Source organism: Nothoprocta perdicaria, unplaced genomic scaffold (genome assembly GCF_003342845.1).
Source record: "Nothoprocta perdicaria isolate Ctin4 unplaced genomic scaffold, notPer1 scaffold_76, whole genome shotgun sequence".
In the NCBI taxonomy this organism is placed as follows: Eukaryota; Metazoa; Chordata; class Aves; order Tinamiformes; family Tinamidae; genus Nothoprocta; species Nothoprocta perdicaria.
The window spans coordinates 1,799,739-1,822,780 of record NW_020456043.1 but is presented as its reverse complement, the minus strand read 5'-3'; the positions used below and the strand labels follow the sequence as shown (position 1 = coordinate 1,822,780).

The following is a 23,042-nucleotide window of genomic DNA, read 5'->3' as shown; positions in this document are numbered from 1 at the left end:
ATAATCCACCGCTTTAGAGAATTTAGACACATCTCTCTGCTTCTGTTCGGCGATTCTCCCATTGCTTAGGATAACTTATTTCCACATGCAGAAAATTTAAGGCCTCTGCAGTATAAGTTGCCTGGCAGTGCAGTTAAAAAAAACAAAAATAAAAATGCCCGGTAATCTCATTTGCCAGCTAGGTAATTTCTTCAGAAGAAATGCTGCTATGTTTGGTTGGAGGCACTAGTCTATTTACATATTTCTAAAAAAACTCTTTTTTTTTTTTTTCCCCTAAACTCTGCAGAAATGTAGATGCTTAATRCATAACTCAGAGCATGTTGCTTCAGATAAATAACAGTTTGCAGGACAGGGACATCCAGGAACTCTGGCTTTCAAAAACAATTACACTGACAGTGCTCAAATTAATCCACCAATATCAGTAGGTTTGAACCACAAAGTACTCTAGATGTCCAAAAATATTTTTAAACATTGCATTCATTAACTTCAAAGCTTTAGAGCCTAATTTCAATCTATATTGGAATAACCAATTCAGCACAGTAAAATCATATTTCAAAACATTTTCAAAGTATTAACACCAGAATAAATTAATCTGCCATTTTGCACATCTAGGTTTAGGCGAAATTTAGAAGAACAGTTTGGGAATAGACAGAAGTTGGCAGTGACCTGCTTGGAGTTTAGCTCTGTCCTCTCCTCGGAGGCATCTGTTAACTAAAATCCAGCAGTAAAAAAAGGCAAAACAGTGAAGAGCTGAAATATTAACATTTCAGTAAAGTGCTTGGGGGCTTGCAGTGTACTCACGGCTACGGCCTCAACTCAGAGGCCGGACTGAAGGAGGGGGAAGCCAGGTTCTTTACTATTTTATTGAGGTTGGCAATCTTTTCTTCTAATAAATAGTTTTTCTTTTCCGCCGTTTTCTGCCGCTGCTCTGTCACCTCCAGCGCCTTCAGCAGCTGGGCRTTCTCCACGTAGAGATCCTTGACCATTGCATCTGCTTTAGTGTTCTTGGAAAGCTAAAGTGCGAGTAAAACATAATGACTTGGAGACAAAAACAAACAAAATAAATAGTTCCTGGAAAAGCAGGTGGCTGTTTAACAAACACTGCAAGGGAGGCAGTGGTGGGAAACGCTCATGGATTAATCCTGTCAATAATCTGTAGGAATCGTTCCCTCTCCTTCCTAATCTAAGTATAACTCTTTCCAATGAAGATAGCTGGCCCAAATTTAACGTTTTCTTCCTGTCTTTAAGGATACCAGCATGGCAAACAAGCAGAAATTTTAGAAACTAAGCAGCAGAACCGGTTCTCAAGTTGGGATTTTTAAAAATGTGGGGGTACATACGCTGCGTTTTAGCTCTAAAACACYGAAAGCAAAAGGAAAACACCATTTACTCAAGGCAAAACTTAGTGGCTTTGACTGGTTTAGTCATTTACAGAGGTTACAGGCAGAATTTAGGGAAGAGAGCAAGGCTGCTGCTTACTTGTTCTTTCAGCTGATTTACTTTATCTTGGAGAAGCCTCTTCACAAGCCTGAGTTTCTGTTCCACATCCATCATACGCTCTTCCATCATCTTTAGAAGCTGCTCATGACCTCCCTAGAAAGAAACATTTGTGTGAGAACCAGTTAAGAAAAAAATAAAAACAAAATAATAATAATAAAAAAGCCAGTTTACATGTACCAGTCTTTTCAGTTCATGCTTTAGAGAAGAGCTGTCACTCCACATTTGGGTCTGGTTTAAAGAGGGGACTAAGCCAGCACACAGCTCATGCAAGCAAAGCATTAGAGCAACATGTAAAGGACATTAAAACAGTTTTCAAAATCTAASTTATCCTTTAGATTACCAGATCAAAGACAAGGCAACACAGAATTAAATTCTGTTTGGACTGCAATAATCAGATCTAGATCGTTTCCTTTGCTGGCTATCACGTATTGCTGCCACTCAATTGCATTTGGGAAACAAAGTACTAATTGAGAGCTTAATCACTTTAGTAAAATAATTAAGGGAAAGCCCTAAAGGCAGGTTGGTTTGACAGGATAACTCCTCCATATCAAATAGTAACTGGGGCACGAGTGTGCCTTTTATACCACCCAGTGATGTCTTCCTAAATAATTGGAAATGCCAACAAATGCMTAGAAGGAAGCTTSTTTGCAGGGGGGAACACCAGAGCAYGAGTGTAAGCAAAGGGGTTCTTTCGATATYTCAATGCTGTCTTTTTACCCTAATTCTAGGAAATCACTTAAAAAGTGTAACCCTGATAAGGCACTGCCCCTCTCAAGCAGCCCACACACAAAAAAACCCTTTATTTCTGTGGAGGGTGATAAATACAACAAATCAGTCTCCTGCTTGTTTTGTTTCTATCTAAACCACTGTAGAAAAAGCCTGAGACTTATTCACCATTTCATTTAACAGGGCACCAGCAACTGCATGTACAGGGTTATATGTTCTCAGAGCTCGTAAAGAATTTTTTAAAAGGTAATTGAGCCACACAGAAAGCAGTTTTGCAGAATTGGACAGGATGTTTTAGCAGATTAGTACTGTATTTCTCTAAGTAGAACTTGCAGTACTTCAGCCAAGTTATTCTCAGTTATCTTCTGTAACTTGTCTGGAATTTGAAATCCTGGCCAAATATGTTTCATTTGGTTGCAGGGGCTCCCAGTAGGTGAGTGGAAACTTCAAGAATGGGTAGTGTCAAGATTTGCAATTCCTCTTTTGCTGTTAAATCATTTTTAAATTAGCTAACCTTTTTATTTCATGTTTATTAAAAGAAACCAACTCGAGCATTAAGCTATTAGATCATGAATAACATGAACTAAATATCTTTGTAAGATATTTAGTGAACTAAACATGAACTAAAATATCTTTGTAAGCAGAGGACTGACAAGGCTTATTGCTCTCAATGAGAAAAATGAGAGGCTGTGTTTCGCTGACCTCTTAAAATATTTAAAAAATAGCTTAGCACAGTAATTTAAGACAAAAGGGAAAAAGCACCAAGGGATTGAAGGAGTGTCATTGGAGAAACTGATTAACTTCCCCCTTTTCAGGCCCTCCCATGGTTACTTTGTAGGCACAGCAATAGGACACGTCTATGTCCTGTGAAAATTCTGTTCTCAAATACACAGGCCCAAATCTTGCTGAAAAGCAGCTGTCTGTCCAAAAAATCCTGATGTGCCAACTTCCAGTAACAAAAACACAAGTTTCAGATCATCTAGCTGTTAATACTATTAATACTAGTCAGACAAGAGAGATTGTTTAAAAAAATTTTATTTTTCATTTACATCAAAAGTGTCATCTTTCCCTTTTAAAAAGTTTATACATCTCATACAAAAAAGGCAGTATAAATACCCCCAGCTTTTCTTCAAATCTCTTATAAAATTAGTACCATTTGAGGAAAAAAAATAGTTTCTCTCTCCACATTGAACAAATCCACTTTTTAAATAACATAAATAAAAACGCTTCGCAGCAAATTAAAAAGGACAGGCGTGAGCTTTCACAAAGGAGCTTCCGGACAAATAAATAGGAAATAACACTGGAAATAGGAAAAAATGCACGGGGTAATTGGCTGGCCAGGTTTCTCAGCTCATGATGCCAGCCGGTGCGTGCCGGTGAGGGGCAGGGGCGCGCTCGCGGGCAGCCACGCCGTCAGGGGTGCCCGATCCTCCTGCAGGCATCGGCATGCACTGCTCGCTGCTCCGGGAGCAAAGCCTGGGGAAAGAAGGGGGACATTCACCCTGATATCGAGATTTTAATGAAAACCATAAATTAACGCACACTTTGGTAACGCAAAGCGCAAGCACGAGCTAAGCAAGCGAAGCGAGACGAGCAGAAACACACGTGAAAAAGCATGCGGGGGGCATCACGGGTTGTGTTTGTCTAAATATTAGTGCTGGCACTAACGTGCAGCAGAGGAGAGGCTCCAAATGCCTTTTCTAGATRCAAGGACTCTTCGGAGGGCTCGTCAGCACCTTGGGGTATTTAATTAAGGCCAGGTAACTTTAGAAGATTAGTACTTGCAGTTAGCAAAGCTGTTAATTTCCTCTCATAAATATATCTAGYACTACATAAGAACTTTAACTTGTTGAATGGCGTTTATGAAAGCCTAATCTACCTCCCATGAACAAGGAAAAACCCACCTCACTTGCATTTCTATTTTAAATGAGCGTACAAGTCTTTTTGTTTAAGGGCAGGTGAAAGGACTGTTGGCCAGAGGGGCCACTACTTTTAATTCGAAGTATTATTTGAATTAAATAAGGAGACTAGCAATTCCAAGTGCTGCRAATACAAAATATATCTGTTTTCAAAGGGTCTAATAGGTAGCACATAAAGCAAAATGGGGTGACAGGTTTCGAGTCTAGTTACTGAGTAAGGAACAAGAAAACAAGGCAATGATAGATACTGTATGGTTGGAAAGTATCTTAAGATAAGAAAACAGAAAGAAATATCCAGGATTTGAAGAGTCCAGACATTAAAATAACAGAAAAGGGTCAAGAGTTTTAATGTAGTGAAACCTGAACTTAGGACAGACCAGTAACCCTGCAGGGTGACTGCTCAGGGATGACTGGAAAATGCATGAGAAGAGACCAAAGCTGTGACCGAGAAGCAATGAAAAATGCCAGGCACGAGGAACACAAAATATTTCCAGAGAGGAAGGGGATAACTTTGGATACCTCATTACACAGAAGGGAGCCAAAAGCGCTGCAAAGTACAAAGCAGCAGCAGCAAAACTAGGTGGTTCAACTGACACGGAAAGCAGGGATACCCTCCCGTGGTACTCACTGGTGGAAAGGTGAAGAGGAGGGATTAGGATGCAATTATTCAAGAAGCTAAACGGGATATTAAAATGGACATAAGCTCAACTAAGTGTTAATCCTAGAATTAAGACGACTTGATAAAAGCAACAATAATGACAATTAAAGCGAGATGTGCTGACAGAAGCGTTTTTGTTTGTACCCAACTAAAAGCACTGACAAGTTTGGCCTTGTTTAGAGTGATAATATTATATAAATATAAATATATATATATATGTAACAGGGATTGTAGACAGTTATTTAGAAAGCCCACGAGAACAGCTGTAGCAGATGTTAACTAGAATCTTGTTAATATCCATTTACTTTCTTTTTAATATCGATTTTGCTCAAAGTTCAAAGGTTTAAGTGCATTGACAGCAAATATTTGCAAAGACTCTAGAAGGATTTTCAAATCAAACCTTTCCAAGATAAAAGCTTTTATTTGTTTTTGACATGAGGTGCATAAATTGTATCTTCAGAACAACACTTCCAGGATGTGCCTGTTTTGTAAATTGATTCTTGGGTTTTCAAAGGCAAAATTGCTCAGTCATTGCTCCTAATGCAGTGCACAGCACACTCAGCTGCAGATGCTATCGCTGCAATCTTGCTCTTATTGATTTCCAAATTAAACCACACGCTTCACTTTTCATTGCAAGTGACCAAGGACATTAGCCAGTGAGAAAGCACTTTGATCAGGACTCAGCTGAGAGGGAGACCCTTGCATTTATTGTGATTAACCCTTTATTTGCTATCTTTTGGGGGGAACTGTTTTGATATCAAGGCATAAAATCAACTTACTCCAAGTTTTAAACACTTCAGAAAATATCACTATATAGTCTCTCCGTAATATCCTTTTTTAAAAATACCTATTGGCACATCCAGAGATTTTTAACCTTCAAAGACTTGGACTCTGAAATAATGTGTTTTAAAATCTCCCATTAGGAAAAAAATAAAATACTGCAAGCCACTAAGCCCAATATGTGGCGCATCTGCATTTTTCTTGGAATTAGATGTTCTTTCCCCCCCCTCAGAAAAAGTCAATGTTGAAATTTTTGTATAATATTGTTCTCCAAACAAAGTCCTACCATGACCAAATAATGGAGACAGGCCGTCCTTATAAAATGGATCAGTTGGTTGTATTATTCTTTACTATATCTGATATAACAGAAATCCATGCGATGGAATTTATACTTTGTGTCTCAGGCATGTGTGCTTGTGCAATACTTGTGTTTTTAAAAGCTAAATATTTTCAGACATGGACATTAGGTAAAGGAAAAAAGCTTTAAAGAGTTACTGCACAGAGATCAGAAGGAGAAGGGCCAGTTAAGTGTGGATAGGAGCRTTTAACATGAAGAAAATGAAGAGGAATGCAGATTAGGCTAAGGCTCCAGCTAAACAGCAAAGGTTTGTTTTGTGCACATCTTTCTTTGATGCAAAGAATTTTAGTTTCTGAAGTGGCATAAACAGAGAAAGGATCTCAGAAGACAAAAACAAAAAAAAAAAAACAAAACAAAAAAACCAAAACCAAAAACAAACCCAAAAAAAGGCATTCCCAAACGCTCTTTTCCAAGCGTACCCTGCCGAGTGACGGGAGCTTTACCTGTGGCGTGCTGGAGTCGGAGGGCCCGTTTTGGAGCTGGTCCTGGAGGCGCTGAGCCCTCCTCTCGGCTTGCAGGAGCTGCCGCTGCAGGAGCTGCCGCCCGCGCGGGACCGGGCTACGCGTCGCGCCGGCGCCCGCCTGCACCATCTGCGCCACGAGAGAAACCCGGGCTCAGCGGCGGCGCCCGTCGGCCTGAGCACCCCCCAGAGCCTGGCCTTGGCATCCGGGATTTAGCTGGTACCAGCTCAGCCTGCAGCACTGGCTCGGAAGACACAGGCTTGAGCACAGAACTTAAATACAACTCCTCTCTTCCCAGTGATAAAGACTTATCTTTACGTGCAGCTTAAGTCTAAAGGAAGCTGAGTTTTCAGCTCTAACTCACTCAATTGAATGAATCCTCCAAAAAGTTGATCAGACCTATGATTGGCTATGATTAAAAAGCATTGCTTTTTAATCTTAATCTTTATCTTTGGAGCTGTTGTAAATATAGTGGCCAGTTACAAACCAAAGTGCTAGTGCGAGGTGGGTTGAGCAAACTGTGTAAAAGCGCCGTTTTTTTCTAGTCTTTCATCTAGGGTGGGAAAACACATTGCTAAAAGCAAAACAAGTTTTCAGTTATGGCGATTTTAGTAACTTGATGTTATTCTGTTCAGAATTCAGTATTTAGAATTTCGTATCTATCTTTATACAGCCTCATATCTATCAGTTAACAGCAGAAATTGACATATGCCACTTTATTAGGTGGCTCTAGGTGTCCCTGCTGAGCAGAAAGGTTGGACTAGATGATCTCTAGATGTCCCTTCCAACCTTGAGCATTCTGTGATTATTATTTTTAGTCATGCCACAAGCAGAGCTTGGYCGCAAGCCTTGACCCCTTATGCCCATCAGTGCTACACAGCTAGGAGTAGATGCCTGGAGGGTCCTTTGGGATCTGGATGCATTTAGGAGGCTGAAGCAGATGGTTCCAAATTTAAGTTCTGCTTTCTTTAAAAAAAAAATGCTTGTCTAATGAAATCTGCAGGTCTATATAGAAGTTCCCATGCCAAAGCACATACTGCTTGTCCCCTGCAACACAAGCTATACTAACTAAGGAGCTTCTATGAGAGTAAAGCCAGGACTCCTGGGCGGAAGGACAAGAGGATCACGTTCCYGGGTGTCCTTTTTACAGCAAAGCAACAAAGCTGCCACCGCAGAGMAGACTTGTCCCCAGAGGCTCAGTTAGCCCTGGCTTAATGCTCCTGCTCCCCGGCAATGATCTCAGCTGCTGCATGAAGGGGACTAGAAAAGAACCTGGTGTCACCTTCTTCTGGTGATGATCCAACCACGAGCACCCAGTGTTTGATGGGCTCCCACAGGGGTAGATGCCCTGTTGGGCTGCACTGAGAGCTAAAAACGGGGTTTTGTTTGATGGGGCTATTTAGCATTTTGTAAACTGATGTGAAAAGATCCAGGAAAGCCTAGTTTGCAACTATAACGGGTTATAACGCTACCCTCCTAAAGTGTTTTTTCATATATGCCAATTGGCATCTAGAATGTGCAGATAATACTTTTTCCTGTAAAAAAACAGTTAACCATATCATAAAATTCTCGCCTGAAATCTCACCACCTTTAGGCTGTTCCTGTAGGAAAAGCTATCTGAGATTATGCTAGTCATTTTACTTTCTTTCAAACACCTTATCATTATGGCCTTAACTAGCAATTGTGCTTTAGTTATTGAGGACATTCAGAATGGAAGTGGTTGTAAGGCCCTAAMAGCCCATCTCTGTCAGGGTGACAAGAGCATCAGCCTGTGGCTGATGTTATGGCCTCAGTGGATCCATTCCTGATGGCCCAGGTACACGCAACATGTATTTTAAAAACAAAAAAGTGTGATTGAAAAGTCTATCAAAAGAGTGTTATATCAACTTTTGTCAGTATAATAATAGATCCTCTAAAAGGTGATCAGAAGCAACGTTGAATTTATCTAGGGTTTCTTATAATATCATGAAATACATTARTAAAGTGAAAGAACTGAAGAGACAGTCACTGTTAACAGCATCTTAATACCAACTGYATAGCTAAGGGAAAACGTAATGTTGCCATGCTCATCTGTAGGAGAAAAACAGTAATGAACTCGCTAAGCTAGCGGGGATGACATTGACTCTCATCACACATCAGCTAATATTAAGGAAACTTTTGGCAGTCCGGTGAAAAGCATGCAGGATATCAGAGGTAAGTATGAAAACTTCAAGTCTCACAGTCAATGGGTTAGAAGGGGTTGGAGCCACTTTTCATTTTCTTATAGTTCGCTATTTTTATTTTTTTTATTTAAAAACAATAAAATTTTAAATTTTAAAATTTTAAAAACAATAAAATTTTTATTGTTTTTTCATTTCCATAACAAGGCCTCAAGAACATGCAGCTTCTTGGCATACTACAGGATCCATCTCCTAATATATGAGCTCCAGAAGAGATGTTAGTGCAGCTGCCAAAGAATGGACATTAGATTAAAATGAATAGTGGCTCCTTTACTTAAAGGATGCATGGAATAATAAAATAAAAAATGCACTCCAAAAGAAATAAATGTATTTTCTCCATGCTTGTGGTGAGACATTGAAAAACGATTGCTCTACCTTCGCACACTATTTCAGAGAGAGAACTGCACCCTTCTCTGCTAGTTCCAACCACTGAGTTCTAGACAGGTTAGCCACGAACAAAAGGAGAACAGGCACAAAAAGAGAGAAGTTAGGAAGTCCTAACCGAGTGCCACACACACCTGCTGGGAAAAGGTCATCGTGAGCAACAAAGATCTCGCATGTTGTGAAACACGAATTTCAGGAGAAAATGCATTTCCATGCTTGGTGCTTATAGGAGCAGGTTTAACGCTTTGGAACTTCCCYGCAGCTTAACTGAGACAGTTAAGCACAAAGACACAGGGCAGATATAGGCAATATTTTCAATATCTTGTCAGTCTCTTCTAATAAAATTTCACTTCTAATTGCATAATTAGTGTTTAGCACTAATGTTATGTTTAGCATAAACATAATGCTCATTCTTACTTGATGAAAATAGTGAAGTCTTCTTCTAAAAGAAGTGCTGTTCATCTGAAACATTTTCATTTATGGAACAAATCAAGATTTTGGTTTGTCCTTTGAATCAAATTCAAGGTACCAAGTTTGAGCAATTTTGCTGAGACAACTCAGAGTTCTGTCCTGACCTTAAGACTATCTTTAAGCATACCTATATTCTGTAGACAAGGGTACCTGAGAAAGACACAGTAATTTAGCATCCAGCGTGATTTGACTCTAGTAATAAAAAGCAAGCATCCATTTAAGGCTGGTTTCTTGGGAAGAATCTCAATTAAATTCCATTCATGCCTTTGGACTAACAGTAAGTTGCCCAATGTGTTATTCTACCACGCTCTAGGAAAGAAAGGTTTAAACTCACCAAACCATTTGCATAGTAAGAATTTCTACACCAAAGTAAATTTCCTTACTATCTGATTTCTAAATATAAATCCTTAAATGGTAAGTTAAATCCTTAAATGATAAACCACCGTGTGCTTCATGGAAGCATCTTTGTCATACTACATCTTGATTGTTAAAGGTGATGAGATTAGATGATGTTAGAATAGATTAATTTGTCTATCTTTTCTTACGTTTCTACACATTCCAAAAAAATATAAAGATTCATACATTCATCAAGATCTCCCCATCATATAGTTCCCATATAGTATGTTTGGAAAGTACCTCCATTAACTGATCATCCAGCTTGACCTGCTTTTTTCTCAGTCCTTCGTTTTCGGAGCTGCTTTCCAGTTCGCGTTCAAGAGAATTCATCTGACTGATCTATGAGAGCCATGAACTTTCCTTAGAGAGGTGACAGCTTCTCCCCTTGCCCGTTTTACTCAGTACACGAGTCAGGAATCACAGCAAATCAGGACAACACATGATCACAAGCCATAAGCCAGCATTTGGACAAGTGCAACATGCTTTTGCCAAACGCAACATCCAAGACTAAATGCAGACTGTGCTTGGCACAAGCGTCAGACCAGGCAGGGCAACCGATTCTGAACGTGAGAACGGAGCATATGGGAACCATATGGGAGCTGTGCATTGCAGAGCACTTGGGAAGAGGCTGCATTTTGTTTATGGGCCCCACGTTCTGCTCCTGAATTGTTTGCACTGACAGGAACTCCTGGAGCATATTGCAGAGTGCAGCCCTATAGTAACATGCTCTAAGAGGTGCAAAATAAAAGACTGCAGCCTGCGTGAGACAGGGATTTGCAATAAGAGACATCGCACAAGACTGAGGAAAAGGAGAAAATTGCCCTATTAGCKGCGAGTGCTGCACTGAGGCCCTGGTCACAGATCCACCACCCCAAACTAACCTTCCTGTTTGCAGAGGACAGCTCCTTCTGCAGCTGCTCGCATTCCCTCTTCAAACTTAGTTTCTCCTGCTCTATGGCTTTGACGATGCCCGACTGGCTTTGATGCTTCTGGTGCTTCAGAGAAAGGACGGTAGACTCCAGCTGCCGGACCTAGAGAGACCAGAGATGGGGAAAAAAAAAGTCAAAAGCCCATTGAGATACAGTTTCACAGTGGGCAGTGTTGGAAACCTCACTAAATTAAAAGTGACAGTCCTGGCAGTGACTACAAATCAAACTGCATCTAATTCATCTAAAATATCAAGTACYAGCTTGCTATTTGTAATAGTTTCTAGTTTTTTTTTTTGACCTTTAGCTTTCAGCACTGTGTTATTCTTCGCTTTTCTCCTCCCCATAATTTGCCTAAAACTGGGAGGCAAAAAAAAAAAAAAAAAAGAGCCTGAGAATGCTAGGAACATTAAGAAACTTTTAAAAAGCGCTAACCAAAAGCCAGACCAGAACGTTCAATGAGTTACATCCAGGTTTTTCTTTACAAGTGCCATGATGAAATGTCCTCAGAGTGCCTGCTCTCTAATAAACACAGTGCAAAAGCAGCAGAAAGCTTTCTTGTTATGTCATCTTTCTACACACATTTCTGCTCCAGGCTAATGAACCCCATTGCTTCTGTGTCATTTACTGCAAAAAAAATGAATTTTTAAGGTTTGTCCATCATGCAGTGACCTCTCGTTGGAAGCCRGTAGCTTGTTCAAGTTACCTTCTCCCTGGAATGGGTTAGATCTGCTTTAGAGCTCTGCACTTCTCTCTGCAGCCTCTCGTTCTCTTGCCTTAGCAGCTGCTGCTCCTGTTCCATCAGCTGCTCCAGTTGATCCCAGGGCAGCTTCCCCTGCAGCCCTGAGGAAGGCACAGCCAGGGCAAGAACCCGGTTCTTAAGACAGACAGAATTGCAGGGTTAGGCCTTAAAAAAAAGCAGCAGACATTTTTATCTATTCAGAGGGGGCTTAAGAGGCTTCCAGTAACCAGACTCCTACGTTAAAGGAGTCCCATCTTCCTCCCAGCTACGTATCATTTTTCAGCAAGGGACCCAACTAACTCACCACAGTGCAAATCCAAAGTGTTTCCCTTAGCCAAAAACACAGAAAATAGCTAAATGCCAGAATGGTTGATGTGAGTGCACACAGCTCAATATAAAAAAGCAATTTGCACTCTTTCAGAGCCCCATCAACTAAATAATAGAACTCAATATTATGTATTATTCAGTAATAGCTATAATTTAGTTCCTGTTATACATCTCTGAAATAGCTTCTTCTCCCCATGCACATTAAATATTCCTTAATTACASGGCAAACAAGCATAATTGCTATCTGAATTCATAATACTAATCAAAAGCCTGCAGTCTACAACCTCCTTCAGTTAGAGTCGCTCATCAATTAAAAATAAAAGCTCTTGCAATACTGTGCTTTTTATCTCCYTGTCGGTCACTAGTTTGGTTGTTGGGCTGTTTACAGGCCAATATCTATAGACAAAGTGTAAATTCAGATATGTTGGGGAAAGGCTTATTTTGGAGAAGCACAAACACTTGTAGAGAAAGCRATAGTTAAAGTGTAGAAGATTGATCATGGACCACCCTAACATCCAGAGACAGATTTTTAAGAATAAGTTATCATAAATCTGTATATTATATGTAATCTTGCAAGCTAATTTTTTWAAAAATGGACAATTAGTAAATACAGAAAACAGGATTAAAATAGGACTTTTTTGTAGCCATCTCCTTTTAGCTCTATGAGACTATTTATCACTTGTATTTCCAAGAGAACCTGAAAAAACTACGAATACAGCAAGAGGCTACAGAAAAGCAGCCCTTAACAAACATGTAAGCTCTGACACACAATTTTGCCCAATTTTGAAGCAGCTCAACCCAAAACCAGTGCCACTTGAGCATGCCAGGCTCCTGAGAAGTCCGAGTTACCTTTTCCTGGGCGTTCTGCAGTTGCTTGTGCAAGGACACGGCTTCCTGCCGAAGGGTCTCCTTGTCCTGTTGGGCCACCCGTAAGTCGGCGTTTAGGCGGGACATTTGGAGGTTGGCATTTTGCAGCGTTTCATCTAGACTCTGAGCCTGTAACACAGGAACACAGCTCTGCATTTGCTGTGCAAGATCCCTTGCAAGCAACTCGAAGGAAAATAATGGTTCTACATCAACTACTTCAATGGTAAATAAGTTAAGTGAGTTTATCTGCCAAGATTATATATATTTTATATTTTTATGTATGTATACATATAAATAAAATCACACAAATATTTAGGATCTCTGATAAAAAAGAATGAAAAAATTGTTGCCAGACTCCTAAAAATGCTGAATAATTCTCTGAAATCCTCTTCCAAATCAGCAGCTGCACAGTCTTTGTTATGGCAGAAAGGCTGCGTTCAACAAATAAGTCTCCTACTCCTGGCTATTTAATGTCAATTTAAGAGAAACAGAATTATCTTGAATGTTTATTTTTCTTAGCAGCCCATGGCCACCAAGGAGCCCCAAACAGCCAAGCAGAAGGTCACTCCTCCCTCTATGACTGGTAGGGAACAAGCTACCACCTAAAAAAGTAGGAAGCAGCAGCTTTGTGGTTTACTAGGGATAAGGGAGAAGAATGGATAGACAATGGRACTTGGTGTAGATGCAAAATATAGCTTATCCTCAGCTAAAGAAAACCCTCATGGCACTTCACAAGCTCTCTTKGTCTTTAAGAGCATCCCTCTGAAAGCCCTGAAAATGTCCACTAGCTGCATGACACCTTTACATACATTAGAAGAGCTACTTTTAGGAAAAAATCCCCAAGAGATTAAACACTAAATAACRTTTTTGATCCACAGCTATCAAGCACTCACTATTTTACCTTTTCYTGTGAAACTGCGAGCTGTGTTTTCAACATCTGGCTCTGTTGTTCCCAGGTCTTCTGCTCCTGCTTCAAGCTGGCAATTGTGGTTTCTAAGCAGCTTACTTTAGCTACCTGAAATAAAATTACATTCGTAAACTAGAATTATCCAGGATTTTCTAACTCAGTTGGAGCATTAAGCTAGATGGAGTCACAGCTATGCAAAGGAAAAGTGGGAGAATCCTCAAGTCCCCTTTCTTCTCAGCTTCCACACAACGGGATTAATGCTAGAAATCATTATCAAGTTTAGAATTATGAATTTAYAGCACACAAGGGTTACAATAAAAATGTGAGATCGGTCTTGCTTTTCTTCCTACAATATCTGTATCCAGCCTTATGTTCCTTTGCATTGCTTGGAATTTGATACCTAATGAAATTATAGTAAAGCTGTGCTCTGGCTTTTAAGCTTCCTCTTTAAGATTATCTAGGGAAAAAAAGGTGGAGATTAGGCATTTATCTGGTGTGTAGGCAAGAAAAAAAGCAGTTTTACAGCTAAGTGATACAGATAGTAGTATATGCATTGAACAGCTTGTAGAATTAAGTAGCTCCTTGAAGAGCACGCAGCCAGGGACGTGACTTYGCAGACCTGTCTTACCTTGTCAATGCACCTGTTCAACTCCTCACTCAGGGCTTCTTTTTCTTTCAGCAGCTTTTCGTTTTTAGTAATTAAACTAGAAACTTCATTTTGAAGGTCGGCGAGATCAGAACATCTGGGCAGCTGTAGAGAACAAACCCTCCGTTGTATTTCCATGCCATTTCTGAATTTTAAGTGTGTTATAAAAGGCTTTCTCCTGTCCCCAGGGACAAACATGACACTGGAGAGCATGTGAAAAGTAGGAACATGGGACATTTTCATGCCCCATTCATATGATCCAAGACATTCCCCTCCGGGACATCCTCCACATGATCCTGGTCCAAGGCTAAAGCTTCTCCAGGTGCTCACGTCACCCCTCAACTCAACCTCTGATGCAGAGGCAGCTTCAGATACCAACTTCCAAGGGAGAGGAGGGAGAATTCCCCCCACATTGCTCACTTCCCTTCTCCATGGGCCCCCTTCCCATTTAATGCTCAGCCCTTCAGCTTCACATTGTGCCTCCTCCTGCGCTGCCTTGGCTCAATCTTCTGTCTTTAATTACACACGAGCCCCAATTCCCTCTCCACTGAAGGGCCTCATCTGCCGTTGGCTTCTTAAAGCCATTATCAAGCCTCAGCACTGGGCACATCAAATGAGTGCTTTTCTCTAAAGAAAATGACTTTGTGGAGCCCTAATAAGGGGGGCTAAAACTCATTTGTAGCCTTGTATTATCTATGATTATTAACATATATTCACRGCTTACTGATCCAGGCTCATATCATCTCCCAAACACACCATGAAGTTCTCCTTAGAAGTGAAGGGACATCAGTGTCTCCAGATGGATGGGAGCAGCGGGAATGCCCCCTTTAAAGGACATGCTGCAAGGGAGCAGCACGTCCTTCTTCCAAAAACCTTAAAATCCACCCAAATTCAGGCAAGAGAGCAGGGCACGCTAAGAGCCAAGCCCTGCTGGCTGTCCTGGGACTAAATCCAGTATTTAACTGCATGTAGCCAGATAAGCTGTACCTGTTTTGCTTTCTCCAGCTCCTGCTTGAGGATGTGGTTTTCCTGCTCCAACATATGAGCTTGGACTTTCATTTTTGACAGCTCCATCTCCAAAGACGACACCAGATTTGAAGACTGGATTAAAAAAAAAAAAGGCTCAGATTGGAGACAAGCAGAGATTAACCAGGTCAAGCTCCAGCCTCAGACATGAGCTAATGCTGGGATGGTCCCACACTGAGCAGGACAGACATGCTGGACCATAGGGGTGGGAGTATTTAGCATTGCAGAGATCCACCTGCAAAACAGGACTGCATACTTTTTCCCTTCCTTTTGCACCCAGAAAATAGCCTGTCTTCCCTTCCCATCCCTGGGTGCACCCACACTTGCAGTTAGCACTTGGAAAATTTCAGATTGGAAAACCCATATACAGTTTGAGAAAAGAGTGCTAATCCCAGTGACATCTATTCATAAACATTAATTTTTTGACACCATTAGAAACAGTGTTATTTTGTACCTTTATTTTAGAGTTTTCCAGTTCCTCTTTCAGTAGCAATCTCTCCTTTTCCCATTCTTCCACTGAAGGCTTTCCTGCTTCCCTTTCCTTTTGCTTGAGCACCCTCGCCAGCTGTTGATTTAGATCCTGCACATCCGCCTGGCTTTTGGAATTCCTCTGGCTAAGCTCCGTATTTTCTGAATCCAGCTGCTGGTTCCTTGTTTTCAGATCCACTACCTGGATTCAGACAGCTGGGTCAGTTACGAGCACTTCCACACCAAGTCCTTCTACAGATTTTAAATATTTCAATTAAAATAATTAAGAAGAAATATGCTGGTGGGTCACAAGGGTTTGATATCTGGCCAAGGAAGTGGAATATAGTTAGTATTGGACATGACAGCTGCATGCTCAACAGTCTCCATGGCTTTTCTTGCCTATTTCACTTATTCCATGGCCCATTTTTAAACCAAGTTGTACCACACTTAAAAGCAGGAGCCTGGATGCATAAAGGCAGCCTCAAATTGTCAGATTCTCAGGATTCGCCTCAGTTAGAGCAGTTATATCAGTCAGATGGCACACTCATGTYCTGCTCCCCTTTGCCGCGCTGTGTTTAGCTTCAAGTTTATGCTGGTAGACCAGTAGATTATTCTGAGCAAGTGCCATCTCACTAGGTGTTACTAAATTGCAAATATGAGCATAAGAGTAGCTTAAATCTGCTATTATTTGCCTAGCACAAAACTCCCCTAAAAGGAGGACGGTAAAATCTGGAGAGGTGCAAAGGATCTGCCAGCATTCCCAGGTCAGCTAACTGGGAAGTAAGAGGAGGCTGCGTTACATGGGCTATTTCCCATGGGCTACTGCAGAACATCGCCCAGAAAGATTACAAAGGAAAGATTTTACTATTTCCATTAAGCATGCTTTTCAAGTTCACTATGGAGATGCTCTCAGGTCTGTGAGCTCAAGGGTTACAGTAGCACTGACCTTCAGAACAGGTCAGAAAGCCTCATACCCACCCAAACCGGTTACTGGGAACATACAGTTATGACCAAGATGGYTGAACAAATTATGATAATTTTATGCCACTTTTGCTGCATGAAAATCTTTATCTTGTCATAAAGACTGCTACAAACATTATACACTCAGTCTCCATACCTGCTTTTTCAGGTTGTCAACCATCTTCTGCACAGCCACCTTCTCCTTTCTTACCGCCTCTATTTTTTGCCTAAGAAAAAAGGAAAGCTCACTAACATTAGCAAAGCTAATTACCAAAGCTCATTATTAATATACACAGAGAGCAAGAATGGGCTGCTTTTTGACATCTCATCACTACAACTGGTCATTCTGGAAATTTTAATTTTGACGATTTTTTTTGCTTAGCATCACTGTTTTGCATAGGTTTGGTGGTACTCACTTTTTAGAAGTACTCATGTTTATTTTACTAGAGGGCTAAGCCCATGTCCAGCCTTTTCCAAGGATAAACAAGCCTAGCAAGCTCTGCCTTTGCTGATGTGATCATAGGAATCACCTTAACTCTGCTCACAAGTGGGTCCAACGTTGCTGCAATATCACGTATATGATAATGTGGGCATTGGACCTCCTATCAACCAAGACCCTAATTTCGATGTAGGAATGGGCAGAACAAGCCAAGGCCCCTGATTTAGATGTAGGAATGGACATAACAAGCCAARGCAAGTCAAAGAAACCCCAAAGACCGTCCTGGAAGACGGCTGGATCTCTGATGACACCAGGAGATGCTTCTGCTCCAAGTTCTGAGAGACATCTAGCAAGCAAGAGCTTTGAGCAGGGCTGCAACCACCCTGTGTGAGGGCAATGGAAACCCAAATCCCACACATAATTTGTGTCCCACGCAGCTCTCACCGCATCTCTTCTCGTGACCCGCTCAGCTCCCGCAGTTTCAGGTTGGAAGCGCTGCCTTCCTCATTTAACAAAGTGACCTCGTTTTTCAGCAGGGCATTCTCTTCTCGCAGCTTCTCAGCTTCGCACCTGTGGCAGAGAGGAGACAACTGAAAAATCATTGCTGTGTTTTGGCCCGCAGGGAGAAGAGTTGCAAAAAAGGCCAAATTGCCTGTGATGATCTAAAAACAGAGCTACTCCTAACTAATTTTAGACATCAATTGCATATGGATTTTGCATTTCACTTAGAGTGCATCTCAGGCCATGGAAAACGGCCTTTCCGCCTTTCCCCCAAAAAAGGGTGCACAAAGTTAATTAAAAAAAAAATAAGAGACTTGGTAAATGTCTTCCCCAAGGCAACCGTAGAGAAATAATTTAGGCATGATGTAATTCTTSAGAATAAACCCTTACAGGAAGCCATTGTTGGACAAAAATTAGTCATTTCCAACCACTTTAAAAAGCATTTACTGAAACCCTGCAGTTAAGAGTACAGATAATCTATTACACTCTTTTTGCTGTAATGGTATTTACCCTATTACACACTATAACGCATCCCTAGCACTAAGTGCTCCTCCTACTGGGAAAAAAAAATACTCATTTTCTAGCCTTAAATCTTTAGAAAACTGAAGCGCTTTCGACATTCCAAGTTAACATTCAGCACTACAGGAGAACAGAAGGAAGAGGCAATATTAGTAGGAAGATTAAAAGCYCTCTGGAAGTGTTATGATCATACACGTGATGCAAAATTTAGGTGTCCAGTTTATCACTGACCACACATGGCAATGGCAACTATTCCCAGCACAACTCAAGAAGCTGCTGCTTTCAGGAGCATTTTTTGGAGCAATTTTACCGTTGTTCCCATTGATCACGTTCACAGACGAGCCGCACGTATCCCRCTCCTTATCCTYGCTTGCCAACGGTTAGAATCCACGKCTCCGACCTCTACCCCAAGTTAAACTACTCGTTAAACTCGTTAAGGCAGCGGCTGCACGGAGGTCAGTAGAAGTTAAAGTGATGGGGATGGCTAGGTTAGTCTCTAAGCGGTGCGAGCGRCGAGCTGGACTACCAGGGACTGTCCCCTGGCCGTACGTTACCTCAGAAGATCCACCTTGTGCTGCAGCTCGCTGCAGGTGCTCTGCAAGCCGCGCGCCGCGCTCCGCTCCTCGGCCCCGCGGCCCGGCTCCGTGGCCTTGGCGCTGCCCGGAGCGGCGGCTTTCGGCTTCCCGTGGAGCTCCTGCTGCTCTCTCCCCTCCCTGGAGCTCTCTTCCGGGGGGATATCGCGTTGGCCACGCTTGTCTTGCAAAGCTCTCACTAAGGGCTCTTCAGCCTTTCCAYGCTGGCATTGCACTCTCAGCTTCTCACCGGACGCCTCTATTTTCCCCTGTGCATATTGGATGTCTTCCAGTTTTCCAGCTTTCCTGAGCTGTGGTTCTCCCTCTCCAAGTTCAATCATTTCCAGGTTACTTTCTTCCAGCTTGCAACGAAGGCTCCTCAGCTTCTGCAAGTTGTCTTCTAGCGCTTTATTTTTTTCAACCAACTCTTTCAGTTTAGATTTCAGCCCTTCGTTTTCCACCTGAGTTTCTTCCTGTAAAGACAGAAGCTTGGCTTGCGCCGCTAATCTTTCTTCTAGCTCTTCAATCCTCTTCCAAAACTGAGGTATTAGGCTTTTCAGGTCACCCTTCTCCTTAGCCGCTGCAGAAACCTGCTCCAGCTGCAGAGAAGCACCAGTTAGTTCTTCAGCCTCTTCAAGCTCAGTCTGCAGCTTAGAAGCATCCAGGAAAAAGCCTTTGTTTTTGGTGGCTATTCTGTTGTTCACCACATGCCTGTTCTGCCTGTTATCGTGGGGTAACAGCTTTAGTCGGGGAACTCTTGACAGGCTTCTTTCAAGATCCCTCAGTTTCTTCTGTGCCAGGGGCACCAGAGAAACCAGCTCCTGCATCTTCTCAGAGTCGTGGCTACAAGCAGCGGCCAGGACCATGGTACCATGGACCATGGTACTTCCCTGTACATCAGCTTCCACCAAGGGGCAGACATCCGAGTGCGCTCCCTCATCCGTGTCACTGGACAGCCCCTCCGCGAGGGAATCCGGTGCGTCCCGCGGCTGGGACTGCTCCGACTCGGAGGTGTCTCCGTGGTCGGAAGCGCCGCGTCCCGCCGGCTCGCGCTCCGCCCTGCGCAGCCGCCGCCGCAGCCCGCGGAGCTCGGAGGCCATCCGCACGTTTTCCTTCACGGCTTGCTCGTGCACTTTCTGCAGGCTCCTCAGGACGGCGGCGTCATCTCCGGGATGCTCCACAGCAGAGAAAGAAGCGATCTGGCTTTTGGCTTTTGCATATTCGTTTTCCAATACTCTGTAATGATTTTGCAGCATAGCAAAGTTGAGGGCCTCCCACTGCAACTTCTGTATTTTTTCTTGCAGATCTGAGATTTCCAAATTCATCTCTGCCTTCTCTCTTTCTGCCCTTACACGGAGCTCGTTGTTTAAGGTCTCTAAAGCAAGAAGTCTGGAGCTGAGTTCTTCTTTCTCCTGCTTATGTTCACTGTCGAGCCTCTCCAGCTCCTGGCTCACCAGCCTCCTGTCCTCCTCCACCACACACACATACTCATCCTTGTCCTTCAGCTCTTTCTCGTGCTCGCTTTGGAGTTGCACTATTTTATCCTTCAACTCAACCTCTTGCCTCTCAGTAGCGTTTCTCAGATCCTGCAGCTCCTTCTGAAGCTGTTCCTTTTCACACACCAGCTTGTTCACTTCCTCCTTCAGGTGTTTCTCCAAAAGCTCCTTCTCCTGGCTTAGAGCAAGACTAAGAGCCTTCTCATTCGCCAGCCTCTCCTTCAGTTGCTCTTGGGTTTCAGCAACCTCCTGGAAAATCTCATCCTTTTCAAACTCCCACTGGGATCTTTCTTCTCTCTGCTGCTCGGCAAGCTCATGCAGCTCCCGCTGGTAGCGCCCCTCCAGATTTTGGATCGTCTCTTCATATTTATTTGCAAGTGTTTGTGTGTTGGCAGAAAACTCAGTTTCTGCATGAGATGCTCTTCTGTTATAGTCACTTTCCATTTTTTTCCTAAACGTGGTTAACATAATAATATTACTCAACTCTAGGCTCTCTCGCAGAGAGATTCAAATGGCTGTCTAAGCTACTTAAGAAAACAATCTGAGAAATTACATTTTCACTGTAAACCTGTCAAATAGCTCTGCTGAGAGCCAAAATTAAATCTAACACAATCTGTTGAAACATCAAAAAAAAAAATCAAAGTTTAACTGCCTTGAAACAATTGCAACTTCTGAAGTGCCCTTAGAAATAGTTTCTTATACAAGACATGCCCTTCTAGATTGGTAATGGGATTTACGGAGGCAGAGGTTCTCCTCCTTGAAGGATCCTAATTACTTTGGCACTATGTTCTAGTCAAAAGTGCTCATCTTTCATCTATCTACATCTTTGGTAAGAAAAGCATTTGGATTATGTTTTTTAGGGATAAAGGATTGTGGTGCACAGGGATACTGAGCAGAACTCAAATCAGTCATGGCTGTTTATGCTCTGGCAGTATTGCTACCTCCGATGAGTTAAAAATCAATATAAATATYTGCTTGAGAAAGCTCAAAAGGAAAAAGCCTCTGGATACCTGCCTGGTGTTCCGGGATCAAGCAGGTAATGGCATTGCACAGCTACTGCCCTCGAGTCCAGCACGTGGAGCCATTTCTGCACTAGCTTTGCCCTGGCCAGCCCGGCGAGCAAGGGGGCCTGCAGAGCTCGCTGCACTCACCTCTCCTCCTGCAGCTCCCGCTGGTGCCTCCTCAGCAGCTCCTGCTGCAGCTCCTCTTTCTCCCGGCCGTGCATTTCCCTCAACCTCCTCAGCTGCTCCTGGAAGCCACGTTCCAGCTCTCCCTTYTCTTCCTGCAGCGTCTGCACCAAAACCCTCATCTTCTCCTCCACCCAGGCACCGTTTTGAAGCAGCTCTTCCCGTTCTCGGCTAAACCTCTCCGTCACCTCCTCCAGCTTCACCCGAATGTCCGCTTCGTGTTCCCGCCGGAGCACTTCTTGCAGAGCGGCCTTTTCCTCAGCGAAGCTCATTTGCAACCTGTTTTTCTCATCGTCATGCTCATAGCCAAGCTGCTCTTGCTGTTTGCGGAGCGCTGCCGCTTCTCCCTGCAGTTCTGCAATTTGGCTTTTCAGGCCAGTTATTTGCTCTTCCATGACCTGCATCTCTTCCGAGCACTTCTTCCTCGTGTCTTCTTGCTCCTTTTCACAGTGGATTTTGGTCTCATTTAGTTGCTTTTCATAATGGCTCACCTGCAAGAAGGGAAATCGATTCATTTTCTACAAAAATACATAAAGATTTTCTACAGAATACTACATGATTTATTCTACAGGATGTTCTCTCCATATCTTTCTAATATTTTATAGAATATTTTGATTTACACGTTAGCATCATCTTACACTCAGTTTTCCCTGCAAAGAATGYTAAGTGCATGAACGCTCAACTTCTTACTAGAGTAAAAATGATTTTTGCACACAAGACAGTGAAATTCTTGCCTCCCCATTAAGGAAATATGCGAAGCAGAGAGAAGCCAGGAGCAGTTTAAGTCCTGACTGGCTTCATGACTTGTCGGAGGTGGGCACTGATGTGACAGAAGTGAGGAGAGCCCAAAAGGAGCCTCTGCTTCTGGTGCTGACCAGCACAGAACAAGCCTGGCCACCTCTCTAGCMGCACCTGTGGCCACTGGGAAAGGTAGCTCCCATTTGCTTAGAAACACTAATTTTTGACTTGACAGTAGTGTGGGTTGGAGGCCCCATGCTAAGCAAACCAGCCCTCCAGGGCTGGATGCAGTGGGACACAGGGACAGATTTCACAGGCATTGCTCCCTAAACCTGGGCTTAGAACCAGCACATGTGCCCCGAGCTGCCCTGACCTCACAAGTCCATTTCAATCCACCTCCAGCTGGATATTTCGGCACACATGGCAAGACCAACCTAAGGGCCAAGAGATCCCCACGCAGAAGACAGGGAACGACCACACACCTTCACCAGGACGGGTGTTGCCACAACAGCATCTCCACCCTCATGCAGCASAGATCACTTTTCACCACCACCAGACCGCACCAACGCTGCATTTACCAGCACCAGCTCCCACCGGCAGCTTTCCCAACCCACAGCCATTCCAAACAAAGTGACTAATGGCGAGCTCCAGGTTCCAGGATGGGAAACACAACCCTGCATCTCCCAGACTCGCTCCTCTTTCATTAGCTGGTAGATAGAGCACAACATCCACCCAGCCCCACGTGCAGAGGAGCGGGGAAGGTGGAGGCTGCCCAAGGGTCACCAAAACACAAAGCAAGGCCCTTTTCCCAAGGGCATCCCACTCAAGGCCCTTTTCCCAAGGGCATCC

General features: G+C 42.8%; 1 protein-coding gene across 1 annotated transcript in view; it reads right to left on the bottom strand.

Annotated features, from left to right (window-relative positions):
* Nucleotides 1-278: 278 nt before the first annotated feature.
* Nucleotides 279-23,042, bottom strand: part of NIN (ninein) — a 44,309-nt gene continuing 21,545 nt past the window's right edge. Inside the window, exons 16-29 of the mRNA XM_026051529.1 lie at nt 21,420-21,946; nt 17,625-17,750; nt 16,899-16,968; nt 15,768-15,983; nt 15,275-15,388; nt 14,270-14,392; nt 13,636-13,749; nt 12,717-12,863; nt 11,505-11,675; nt 10,754-10,903; nt 10,113-10,211; nt 6,385-6,531; nt 1,480-1,593; nt 279-1,013 (exon numbers count right to left, since the gene is read on the bottom strand). Coding sequence (XP_025907314.1) covers nt 804-1,013; nt 1,480-1,593; nt 6,385-6,531; nt 10,113-10,211; nt 10,754-10,903; nt 11,505-11,675; nt 12,717-12,863; nt 13,636-13,749; nt 14,270-14,392; nt 15,275-15,388; nt 15,768-15,983; nt 16,899-16,968; nt 17,625-17,750; nt 21,420-21,946 — 2,328 coding nt within the window. The 3' untranslated portion in view covers nt 279-803. The remainder of the gene's footprint in view (nt 1,014-1,479; nt 1,594-6,384; nt 6,532-10,112; nt 10,212-10,753; nt 10,904-11,504; nt 11,676-12,716; nt 12,864-13,635; nt 13,750-14,269; nt 14,393-15,274; nt 15,389-15,767; nt 15,984-16,898; nt 16,969-17,624; nt 17,751-21,419; nt 21,947-23,042) is intronic.